Source organism: Ranitomeya variabilis, chromosome 2 (assembly GCF_051348905.1).
Source record: "Ranitomeya variabilis isolate aRanVar5 chromosome 2, aRanVar5.hap1, whole genome shotgun sequence".
Classification (NCBI taxonomy): Eukaryota; Metazoa; Chordata; class Amphibia; order Anura; family Dendrobatidae; genus Ranitomeya; species Ranitomeya variabilis.
Window position 1 is genome coordinate 882,857,795 of NC_135233.1, and position 13,410 is coordinate 882,871,204.

Sequence of the window (13,410 nt, forward strand, 5' to 3'; positions counted from 1 at the left end):
AAATAGGCTGCATGGAAGCTTACAGGAATCCTTCACCATTGACCTGCAACCTGGTCAGAAACACTCTTCATGAGCAGAAATGAGAGAGAAAGGATACCGCAGTATTTGCTGGTAATATCCTGTGAATACAATCACCTGACTAGGAAGCATAAGTTTTCAAAATTGAGAAAATTCACAAAAAATAGGATCAAAATGGATTACATTATTTAGGATGGAATTTGTTCTATTTTGTCTCATATTGCAAATAAAATGGAGAAATATACAAATCATTTATACAGCAAATCCAAGGATATCACACAAAATCAGTTGTGGTAAACACTTCCACCACTTTTCCATCTGCACACTCACAAAGCCAGAATTGCATCCTTTCCTATGCATTGCAGCACGGAGGTAGAAAGAGCAATGTAAACAATTAAGTCACATCAGTGCTAACCCAGGCAGTAAGGCTTCTATAAACAGTTGATCCACAAGGGGTACCAAGTGTCGGACCTATTCCAATCTAAATTCAGGTCATCAATAGATGATTACGGAAAAACCCTGCAGAGCACTCAAACTACTTTGCCTGATTTTCAGAGAACTGTGCAGCTGATCATAGCCACACAGTTCTCACTCTCCTTAGCCGGCACCATCAGAAGCTGAACAGGACGTGCACATTCACCTTACTGCCATTGATAAAGATAAGATATAATTTCATTATTCCCAGTTTAAGTAAATTGAACATGAGGCTCTAATGTGACTAGTAAACTAGCCAAAGATCTGGCATTTTATATGGCCATTTTCTGAACGAAAAGGTTGATCTCTGAAGGTTGTTAATTTGGATCCTAGTGCCAAAAATGGCAATTGCTCGCCGTGATCTTTGGACAATCTTGGCTTCAAGGATGTAGATCTGTTATTCAGCACAAACTATTTTTCAACTATAACAACCCACAAAAACACCTAACAAACAGAACAATTTTTTGACAGATACTTTCATTTATTTGACATATGTGGTTTAAATGAGCTTTTTACACATTTAAAGCCTCTAAACTCTTTTCTAATACAGTATACTCTCATATACATACATTCCTAGCTTTCCTGCCACTACAGAAATCCTAGCCTGAGCAGACTGGGAAGACATTTTTTTTCTTCGCAATTCAAGCCAAATTATTTTCTTCTTATTCAGAATAATCTTTTTCAATAGCTTTGACAAAGGAAAGAAAATCAGGCACTTCACCGAAAAGTAAGCGTTCCGTTTTGAAGCAGATTGAGCGACAATGCTCATCCCATTTGTCCGTGAAGCTTAGGACATTCTGCTCTGGTGTCACTGTCTCCTCCAATGAATAGAGATCAGCTTAAAGATCGACCTGATAAACTAATATACAACACTGACACAAAAGGATTTAGCTTGGACACAGTCAAATATGTACATAATATCTTATGTGTGTGCTTCAATGTATTCATACATAATGATAAGGTTAACTCTGTCCACAATAGCTGGGAAGGGGAGAGAAGGTGATCTTCAATTGGCTGCAATAGGAATCTTTGCTGCTATAAAGCAGGATTTAATAAATCAATGGGTTTTATGATTGGGGTCTTGTACTCAATTCTTGACTCTTGGCAATAGTTCTGTTTATTGAGTATGTTATTTATCACGTTGAGGAGATGACTCCCTGAGAGTTCTTTTCCTGAAGGACAGGTCAATCATATAAGCCAAATGTCAACCACTGAATAACAAGGCCCGAAACATCAGTCTGAGAAATTTAGGTATATTCTATGGAGGAGATTGGGGACATAGAATATCCTTTGTAGTACTCTAATTGGAGTTTCCAGTAAGGAAAATTAGAGACTACCATAATGTAACAAGTTTTCCATTGCTTTATAAACATTACTGTTATGATCTGGTGGCCTAAGAGCAGCATGAGACGTACTCTGGAGAAGGTGGTACCTGTACTGACCGTAGACCCTGAACTTAACACCGCAACTAGAAGTAGCCGTGGAATGTACCTAGCACTCCCTAGACATCTCGACACAGCCGGAGGACTAATTACCCCTAGAGATAGAAAAAGGAAAACTATCTTGCCTCAGAGAAAATTCCCAAAGGATAGGCAGCCCCCCACAAATATTGACTGTGAAAGGAGAGGGAAAAAACATACACAGACCGAAATGAGAATTTAGCAAATGAGGCCACTTCTAGCTAAATAGAAAGGATAGGACAGAGTACTATGCGGTCAGTATTAAAACACTAGAAAATATCCACCACAGAAAATACAAAATCTCCACAGCTAACTAAAGATATGGAGGGTATATCTACATCTCCAGAGATACCAGCTTGGCTAAACAAATCCTTATACAGACCAAGCTGGACAAGACAAAACATAGAAAAGAACTGAACAATAAGGCCACAGCATGTGGACAGCAAAATCAAGGCCAGAACTTATCTTAGTTGAAATGAACTGCAAAGCAGAAGGGACCAGGCAGGGATGTGAATCCTCCAGGAACAATGGACAACTGGCACTGACTAAAGGGTGAAGCAAGACTAAATAGCCCAGTCAAAATTGCAAAAAGTGAACACCTGATAATTGCTGCGATTCAGAGACAGCAGCGCTACCACTTACAACCACCGGAGAGAGCCCAAGAGCAGAATAAACAACACATTACATAGCCTATATGAGTTTCCCATTGTATTGATATTACCAATTTTGAGAGAATGGAGAGTAAAATTTAAAAAAAATGACCGCCTTAGAAGACCCCCCAACAATTTAAATTGCAAAGGGACTAGGTTTGCAATTGGTCTCAGCAGGGATTTAAGAAAGTAATACATTTGAGACAAATGGAAGGTTTTTGAGGAGACCGAAAATGTCTATTGGAGGGTCTCAAGTGGTTAATTAGCGTAGATGATGTAGCTGGAGAAGTCGCATGGCTTTCCACCGTCGGAATGATCTAGGCTCTTGACTTTAGGAAAAATTTGGTGACAGCGAAATTAGGCAAATTGTAAGTGAACAAAATGCTATAGTTATGAGGAATGTTAGTTGCAAGTAGACTTGTTTAAAATTCGAAATGAAAAGGGGCTACTGCCTATAGGAGACCACTAAAGAGTATAAGGGGCTATAATAGCTGACACAAGCAAAGTCCGGGGAAGAGCTGTCTAATAATCATTATTTAATAAAATTAAAAAAAGAGACAAACCACCTTTGATTTTATGGGGTAATATTGTCTAAAAGGGGTTGTGCAGGTTTAAAATTCAAGTCTGTGGTCACACTTTAATACAAAGGAGGCGACCCTCGGCCTGCGGGCAGTATCCCTGGAACCGCAATGCTCGAGCCGGTGGTTGGCCTTTTAGCTGCTCCTTGCAACAAACATGAGTACGCAGCATTCACTGAGCAGTGTGGAGCATGTAATAATGGATTACGTTCTCACGCTGGCCAGTGGCATCGTGAGGACTCACTTTGTGGGCGGAGTCAGCTAGCTTTTGCGCTCCCATCCCACCAAAGACTGCTACGACAGACCAGCAACTCCTGTGCTGTATATGCCCCCACGTCTCCACTACTGTACATGTCTTTTGTGATGTTTATGTCCCAGCATCTCATGATGTATATGATCCAGCATCTCTTGTGATGTATATGCTCCAGCATCTGTGATGCATATGATCCAGCGTCTCTTGTGATTTATATGATCCAGATCTAGGGTCTATTGTGAGGCATAAGCACCAGCATCTCTTGTGAGGTATATAAGCCAGCTCTGGCGTTTCTTGCAAGGCATATGTCCCAGCTTTAGCGTCTCTTGTGATGTATATGTGCCAGCGTCTCTTGTGAGGTATATGCATCAGTGTCTCTTGTGGGGTATATGCGCCAGCATTCCCTCTGTAATATATGTGCTGCAGCCCCAGCATCTCCTATGTGATGTATATACAGCAGTCTCAATGTCTCCTATGTGATATATTCAGCAGTCTTGGTGTCTCCTATGCTATGTATAATGCAGACCTCACACTGTTTGCGTTATAAAAATATAGTGAGAAGTGATTAATTTTCCACTGTGAGAAGACCTGCAGTGTAATATACATCTGAGTTATGAACTTCTTAGTGCTAAGAGTTCTTTTCAAAATTAATCGCAGAGTCGCTTGCTCTCCAGACACAAATCTGGAAAAACATTTGCGAGTAGCAGCGTCACTACCACCTAACATTACACATCGCACCAAAGAAAAGCAGCTCTAGCCATAGGCACTATAAAATAATTTTATAAACTATTGATATATCTGGCTTAGGTATTTAAGACGATTAAATATCGCAATTTGAGCAAAAAGTTTGGCATACAACATCCACCACTATTACCATTGCTGGAATTTACTCATTGCATGTAACACTTTTATTGCCATAAATACTTAGGGCAACCTTACATGAGAAGTTTGCTTACATTAATCCATTCCCACCAAAGGCTGTTTTAGCCTTTAAGAAAAACATTTTTATTCCTAAAAAACAAATAGTGAAAAATAAAATGGGGAAACCCAACAATAAAATACTAATAAATCCATTCCCAATACAAACAATTCCCAGGCATAAAAGGATAAAAGCCTGTACCTGTACACAGGCTGCATTTCATGTGCAATTCCAATCACCGAGTTCTGTAAAAAGTTATCAAACTCTTCAAACAGTTCCCTGATGTTGGTCTGAAACTTTAAATCCAAGTCCAACTGAATGATGCGAGCTATATCTATAAATAAGAAGACAAGTTAGGTGTTAATACAAAAACTGCAGAGATAGCCCCCCAACATCATACATACATACATATATATATCTCTACTATATAATTGTCTAAGGGTCACTTCCGTCTTTCTGTCCGTCTGTCCTTCTGTCTGTCACGGATATTCATTGGTCGTGGCCTCTGTCTGTCATGGAATCCAAGTCGCTGATTGGTCTCGCCAGCTGCCTGTCATGGCTGCTGCAACCAATCAGCGAAGGCCACAGTCCGATTAGTCCCTCCCTACTCCCCTGTAGGAAAGTGCCAGGCGCCCGCTCCATACTCCCCTCCAGTCACCGCTCACACTGGGTTAATGCCGGCGGTAACGGACCGCGTTATGCCGCGGGTAACTCACTCAGTTACCGCCGCTAATAACCCTGTGTGACCAAGTTTTTACTATTGATGCTGCCTATGCAGCGTCAATAGTAAAAACATCTAATGTTTAAAAATAATAAAAAAAATAAAAAATCATTATATACTCACCTTCCGCTGGCAGGTTTCGGTGGCAAGGATGGTATGCGCGAAGGACCTGCCATGACGTCATCACAGGGCCTGCGCGAGAAGGACCTGCCATGACGTCACGGTCATGTGACCGTGACGTCATGGCAGGTCCTTCTCGCGCAGGCGCGAAGAAGCTGCGGAACCATGGGACAGGCAGGGACAGCGTCAGGAGCAGGTGAGTATTTCATATTCACCTGTCCGCGTTCCATCCGCCGGGCGGCGCTCCGTCTTCCCGTCCTCTTGCAGTGACTCTGCAGGTCAGAGGGCGCGATGACGTATTAGTGTGCGTGCCGCCCTCTGCCTGAACAGTCAGTGCGGAGAGACGGGACGCTGAGGAGCAGCGACGAGAGGGGAGTATGTGATTTTCTTTTTTTTATTGCAGCAGCATTACATGTGGCACAATGCTGTATGGAGCATCTCTGGGGCCATAAATAACTGCATGGAGCATTATATGGGGCATCTATGGGGCCATAACTGCATGGAGCATTATATGGGGCATCTATGGGGCCATAACTGCATGGAGCATTATATGGGCGATCTATGGGGCCATAACTGCATGGAGCATTATATGGGGCATCTATGGGGCCATAACTGCATGGAACATTATATGGGGCATCTATGGGGCCATAACTGCATGGAGCATTATATGGGGCATCTATGGGGCCATAACTGCATGGAGCATTATATGGAGCATCTATGGGGCCATAACTGCATGGAGCATTATATGGGGCATCTATGGGGCCATAACTGCATGGAGCATTATATGGGCGATCTATGGGGCATCTATGGGGCCATAACTGCATGGAGCATTATATGGGGCATCTATGGGGCCATAACTGCATGGAACATTATATGGGGCATCTATGGGGCCATAACTGCATGGAGCATTATATGGGGCATCTATGGGGCCATAACTGCATGGAACATTATATGGGGCATCTATGGGGCCATAACTGCATGGAGCATTATATGGGCGATCTATGGGACATCTATGGGGCCATAACTGCATGGAGCATTATATGGGGCATCTATGGGACCATAACTGCATGGAGCATTATACTACGTGACTGGGCAAAATACTAAGTGACTGGGCAATATACTACGTGGGCATGCATATTCTAGAATACCCGATGCGTTAGAGTCGGGCCACCATCTAGTATATATATATATATATACACACTAGATGGTGGCCCGACTAACGCATCGGGTATTCTAGAATATATATGAATATATATATACACACACACACACACATATATATATATTACACAAGCTATTAGTTTATTTTTAACCCTTACACAAAAATTACAAACATGTATGTCATCTGTAGAATGTAGTTTTTAGACTTTGTGGTCACACACGTTGTATGGTGCGACTGAAAAATACAACTCATCCCACAAAATGCAAAAATAAAACATGTGGTCCTCAAGATCAAAATAGGCAGCATATTTAATGTACTTGTATGTCATGGCGATGAAGACAGCTCAAGAGCAGAACTGCCCCGTCAGTAGCAGGTGTCAGCCGCCATTCTATTTGACCACCTGTTACCCTGCTGCAACTGATCCAGTTATGGCCATTTAATGCTATAGTTGTCGTGGTCAATTGTGTCTGTGGCATCTAGATGGTTGCGAGAGGTTCACTCAAGCAAAACGGCCCAGTATGAAGTGCAAAAATCACTTTTTATACTTTGATGATTGCCCCAGTTCTGCTTCAATCATAGAGGTGGGATCTCTAGCTTTTAAGTCAAATCAACTTTGTTTTGAAATTCTCCACGCCCATCGTATTATAATTCCTTCCTGTTAATGCTCCCTACGTCACCGCAGTCTCCAAGCAGATCCCGTGCTTGTGCAATGATGGTTAGCTTCCTGGGAATGCGCACGGCTCTGACTCTGCGTGTGCGTCCCAGCTTCGCATCTTATGTGCGCATGCTCCGGAGCCACAGAGAGTCAGTCAGAGACTACATGACAGTTTGGGAGCACGCACGCTATGTGAGCCTGTCTTCCCGTTTGCAGAGCTGACACTCAGCGGCTCCGGAGCATGCGCACATAGGATATGATGCTGGGACACACACCCTGTTTCAGTGCGCATGCTGGGAAAGCTGAGTCATTGAGCAAGCGCGGGATCTGCTCGTAGGGAGCAGTAACGGGAAGCAATGCTAATACGATGGGAGTGGAGAATTTCAAAACGCATTTCATTGACTGTCTGAAAATCTAGAGTTGCCCACCCCTATGACTGAAACAGAAGGTATGTGGGGCAATCACCAAAACATAAAAAGTGATTTTTGAGCTAAATACTGGGACGTTTTTCTTGAGAGAAACAGGTTAGTGGTGCTCTGTGAATCACTAACATGACATTGGGGGCAGTTTAAAAGCAAAAAAATAACATGACAGTTTCCCTTTAAATGATAAAAAATTAACAGATTAGGCGCCAGTAATTTTGGGGACCTGTCTTCACAACAGTGGAGGGAAAAAAACAAAACAAAACATTTTTATATACATTCCTGCTAGCATGTATAGGAATGTACAGTTTATAAAGCAAAAATTGGTGAATGGTCCTCTTTATATTTCGCTGAATGAAATTGTGAATGTTTTGAGGGGTAGCTTTTAAAATGGGGTCTTGCTTAGGATTTTTTCTGACCTAATGGCCTGTCAAAGGTATTTCAAATGGAACCTATTAACAAGACACCACACCCATAATAGCACGTGCATAAAGGTGCTTTGATGCAGATTAAACCCTTAACTTGCTTGTAGACTATTGTTTTTCCATTTTAGAGAATGCCGGCATTTTCATTTCATAGTAATGACAGCAAAAGTGCAGTACTTACGATCTCCATCCCTATTCTCCACCTGCCTCCTGTCTCTGATAGGCAGCCCACTTTTCTTTTAATTACCTGCCTCACCTGCACAAAATTTCATGCAAGCGAAATACCACAGTGAAGCATGGTGGAGGCAGCATTGCACTTTGGGCTGTTTTTCGTTCAACTGCTCAAACTGGGGCTTTAGTCATTGCAGAGGAAATTATGAACAGTTCCAAATATCAGTCAATTTTGCATCAGAACCTTCAGACCTCTGCTAAAAAAAAAAAGCTAAAGATAGCGAACAAAATTAATCTTTCTGCATGATAACGACCATTTGATCAATAAAAAAATGTTCTGACCTCCCCATTGAACTGAAAGAAAATCTGCAATAAAGCCACAAAAGGAACGGACATGCTGCATAATTGAAAATCTTCACTAAAGGTCTATTTCTGCATGAAAAACGTGATCTTCATGAGACTTATTCAAATCTCATCCATTTACTGGTACTGTAAAACACATGGTGCGAAAATCTGCAGCATTCAAAACGTATTTGAATTCTTATACTTTATCCGGTTTATAGTCCTGATGTTATACAAATGTCCTTAAAGGGACTCTGTCACCCCCAAAATCGTATATGAGGTAAGCCCACCGTCATCAGGGGCTTCTCTACAGCATTCTGCAATGCCATAGATAAGCCCCCGATGTATCCTGAAAGATGAGAAAAAGAGGTTAGATTATACTCACCCAGGGGCGGGCGGTCCGATCCGATGGGCGTCGCGGTCCGGTCCGGGGCCTCCCATCTTCTTATGATGACGTCTTCTTCTTGTCTTCACACTGCGGCTCCGGCGCAGGCGTACTTTGTCTGTCCTGTTGAGGGCAGAGCAATGTACTTCAGTGCGCAGGCGCCGGGAAAGGTGAGAGGCCCGGCTCCTGCGCACTGCAGTACTTTGCTCTGCCGTCAACAGGGCAGACAAAGTACGCCTGCGCCGGAGCGTGAAGACAAGAAGAAGACGTCATCATAAGAAGATGGGAGGCCCCGGACCGCGATGCCCATCGGATCGGACGGCCCGCCCCTGGGTGAGTATAATCTAACCTCTTTTTCTCATCTTTCAGGATACATCGGGGGCTTATCTATGGCATTGCAGAATGCTGTAGAGAAGCCCCTGATGACGGTGGGCTTAGCTCATATACGATTTTGGGGGTGACAGAGTCCCTTTAAGGACAGATGTATAACATCAGGACTGTAAACAGGATAAAGTATAAGAATTCACACACATTTTGAATGCTGCAGATTTTCGTACCATGTGTTTTACAGTACCAGTAAATGGATGAGATTTGAATAAGTCTCGGCTGTGGTGTGAGTAAAACTACTGGACAACCTCTTTAACCCCTTTCTGACCTCTGACGGGATAGTACGTCCGAGGTCAGAACCCCCGCTTTGATGCGGGCTCCGGTGGTGAGCCCGCATCAAAGCCAGGACATGTCAGCTGTTTTAAGCAGTGCCCACAATAGCGACGGGTGGAATCGCGATCCACCCGCTGCCATTAACTAGTTAAATGCCGCTGTCAAACGCTGACAGCGGCATTTAACTGGCGCTTCCGGCCATCGGGCCGGAAATGAGCGCATTGCCGACCCCCGTCACATGATCGGGGGTCAGCGATGCATCTGCATAGTAAGCATAGAGGTCCTTGACACCTCTATGGTTGCTGATGCCGGATTGCTATGAGCGCCACCCTGTGGTCGGCGCTCATAGCAATGCAGGATTTCAGCTACATAGGAGCGATCTGGTGATCGCTCCCATGTAGCTGGCCGATCGAGTTGTGCCAGCTTCTAGCCTCCCATGGAAGCTATTGAAGCATGGCAAAAGTAAAAAAATTAATAAATTAAAATGTGAAAAAAATGTAAAAAAAAATATAAGTTTAAAATCACCCCCCTTTCGACCCATTCAAAATAAATACAAAAATAAATAAAAAAATAAATAAAAAATCAAACCTACACATTTTTTAGTATCGCCGTGTTCAGGATCGCCCGATCAATCAATAAAAAAAGGGTTAACCAGATCGCTAACTGGCGTGGCAAGAAAAAAATTTGAAACGCCAGAATTACGTTTTTTTGTCGCCGCGACATTGCATTAAAATGCAATAATGGGCGATCAAAAGAACGTATCTACACAAAAGTGGTATGATTAAAAACGCCAGCTCGGCACGCAAAAAATAAGCCCTCACTCGACTCCAGATCATGAAAAATGGAGACGCTACGGGTATCGGAAAATGGCGCATTTTTTTTTTTTTTTTTTTAGTAAAGTTTGGAATTTTTTTTCACCACTTAGATAAAAGAGAACCTAGTCATGCTTGATGTCTATGAACTCGTAATGACCTGGAGAATCATAATGGCAGGTCAGTTTTAGCATTTAGTGAACTTAGTAAAAAAGCCAAACAAAAACAAGTGTGGGATTGCACTTTTTTTTGCAATTTCACAGCACTTGGAATTTTTTTCCCGTTTTCTAGTACACGACATGGTAAAACCAATGATGTCGTTCAAAAGTACAACTCGTCCTGCAAAAAATAAGCCCTCACATGGCCATATTGACAGAAAAATAAAAAAGTTATGGCTCTGGGAAGGAGGGGAGCAAAAATCGAACATGGAAAATCCCAAGGTCATGAAGGGGTTAAATAAATGAATACTTGCTGTATTGTTTAATAATATCAAGGCCTGAGAGTGGAACCTTCATTTTTCTTAAAAGGAGGCATAATATGTGTCCAGCTGCAACATTTCATGCAAACAAAACATAAAAAAACCCCATAAAACAAACAAAAAAATTTATGAAAAGCAAATGGGATAACGTGAAACCTTGGAAAGCCCCTTTAAGCCTTTCAGGTAGAACTCTAATAAAAAAAATAAGTGAGGAGCTTACACAGCATGCTTAGCGGGTATGACTAGAAATATTCATGCGGAGTTTCTTTTTTCTAGGAGGAAGCTTGAAGAAAGGACGACTGGATTAGTAAATAAGAATTACTACGTAATTGACTTCTTCATGTTCGTCGGGTGGAAGTCTACTAAATCCATCTACATAAGAAACTGTAATCTAAATGTTTTAGATTTAATCAGCTTTAATCACTGAAGCTACTGAAGAGAACAGACTAACTTTCTGTGATGTGCTGAACCCATTTAATCCTACTCCAGGAGACTGCAGTGTGATTACCGGGATCTCCATGTAGGCCACTTGTTCCTAAATGACTCAGAATTGTACATAGGGTATGTCTCCACGTTCAGGATGGCCGGCGGGATCGCCGCAGCGGCGAAGCCGCTCGGCGCTAAGCCCCGCCCCCTTTCTGGGACGCGATCATGCCGGATGTGTTAACTCTTCACATCCGGGATGATCGCTCTCTCCCATAGCGCCCTGTGATATGCCTTGCGGGGACGCTGCGTCCCCGCAAGGTGTACGGACATGCTGCGATCTGAAAAGACGCGCAGCATGTCCGGAGTCGCAGGGCTGCCGCGTGCGGGTTTCCACGCATAGTGGAGACGGGATTTCATAAAATCCCCTCCACTATGCTGGAACATCTGGACGCTGCTTGTTTGACGCTGCAGCTCTGCGCAGCGTCAAACAAGCAGCGTTTCCTGAACGTGGAAACATACCCTTAATATATATTTTTTAGGCTATGTCTCCACGTTAAGGCTACGCGGCGGTATCGCCGCAGCGGCGAAGCCGCTCGGCGCTAAGCCCCGCCCCCTTAATGGGACGAGATGGTGCCGGATGTGTACAGTAAACATCCGGGATCATCGCACCCCTCGCCATAGGGCCCTGTGATATGCCTTGCGGGGACGCTGCGTCCCCGCAAGGTGTACGGACATGCTGCGTTCTGAAAAGACGCGCAGCATGCCCGGAGTCGCAGGGCCGCCGCGTGCGGGTTTCCACGCATTGTGGAGACGGGATTTCATAAAATCCCCTCCACTATGCTGGAACATCTGGACGCTACTTGTTTGACGCTGAGCGTCAAACAAGCAGCGTTTACTGACCGTGGAAACATACCCTTATGGAGCACACATCATGAAGATGTCTATTAGTAAAACAGCTTTCCTGAATAGGCTCTATCTACACAAGTCGCTAGCTTGCACAGTGGCTTGCGAAAGTGTTCACCCCCATGGCATTTTTCATGTTTTGCTACCTCACAATCTGGAATTTCACTGTTTTTGAGGGTTTGCATCAGTTCACGTAAAGAACATGCCTACAACTTTGAACATTTGGGGTTTTTGTGACGCAAACAAAAAAAATAGAACAAAAACTTCAGTTTTTGCGGTTTTTTTTTTTTACCTGGCAATAGTATAAGGCATAATACTTTACATGCTAATGCACAGGCGCCGCCACCATTTTGCTCAATGTAAATTTATTTTTTCTGAACACACCATAGTATATACAGTATGTAAAATAGGGGGAAGGGCACTGAGGGATCGGTGACCTGTCATAACAATACAGATGAATACCTAATCAGAGCACCAATGAAAACGGAATATAATGATTAAGCAACAACCACGAGACAGATTTTATCAACCAACGGCGCCAACCTGACACTGTCTGTAGGTTACTGAGCACAATTCTGCTGACAGGTTCCCTTTATAAAGGAGGAGATGACATGCAGGTATATACTATATACAGGGGAGATGATACGCAGGTACATACAGGAGCAGATGAGACAGGTATATACTATATACTGGGGAGATTACATACAGAGATATACTATATACAGGAGGAGATCACATAAAGGTATATACTGAGGGGAAAATGAGAAGTGAGGTGAAAATGAGAGGTGTGAGGGGAAAATGACAGGTTTAAGGGGGGGGAGGGAATGAGAGACGTAAGGTGCTAAAACTAACCAGTTAGTTACTATGCCCGGGCAACACCGGGCTCTTCAGCCAGTATAATATATATTTATACACACACATTGAGATATATATATATATATATCTCCCTCACAATTCTATAACTTAGACAAGTAGTCAATCTGATAAAGTAAGGTTCACAGTTATATTTCAGATAACCGATGCATCCATTCTGTCTAAGGCTGGGTAACCACGTTCCTGAACTAGCAGCGCTTAGGATGAACAGTGCATGTTCTCTGTGTCCAAAGCGCAGACGGCTATTGAACGCAGATAAATCCACATACGTTCACTGAACAGTGCGGATTCACAGTGTCCAATACATTCCATTGTTCAAATTAGCGTCTCCGCAAGAGAAGTTGATATGATGCGGTCTGGAAAGACGCGCCGCATGTCAGTCTTTGCGGCTGATCCACAGGCATCTGAGGACGCATAGCGGACAAGGGATGTCTTCAAATCCCATCCACAATTCTGTAACAGCTGGCCGCTACAGGTTTGACGCTGCATAAGTAATCAGCGTC

General features: G+C 43.2%; 1 protein-coding gene across 3 annotated transcripts in view; it reads right to left on the reverse strand.

Moving 5' to 3' along the window:
• XXYLT1 (xyloside xylosyltransferase 1) overlaps window positions 1-13,410 on the reverse strand; it is a 241,780-nt gene that overhangs the window by 114,653 nt on the left and 113,717 nt on the right. For all 3 annotated transcript variants that reach the window (XM_077290362.1, XM_077290363.1, XM_077290365.1), the window contains exon 3: window positions 4,554-4,686. In XM_077290362.1, the coding sequence (XP_077146477.1) occupies window positions 4,554-4,686 (133 nt within the window). The remainder of the gene's footprint in view (window positions 1-4,553; window positions 4,687-13,410) is intronic.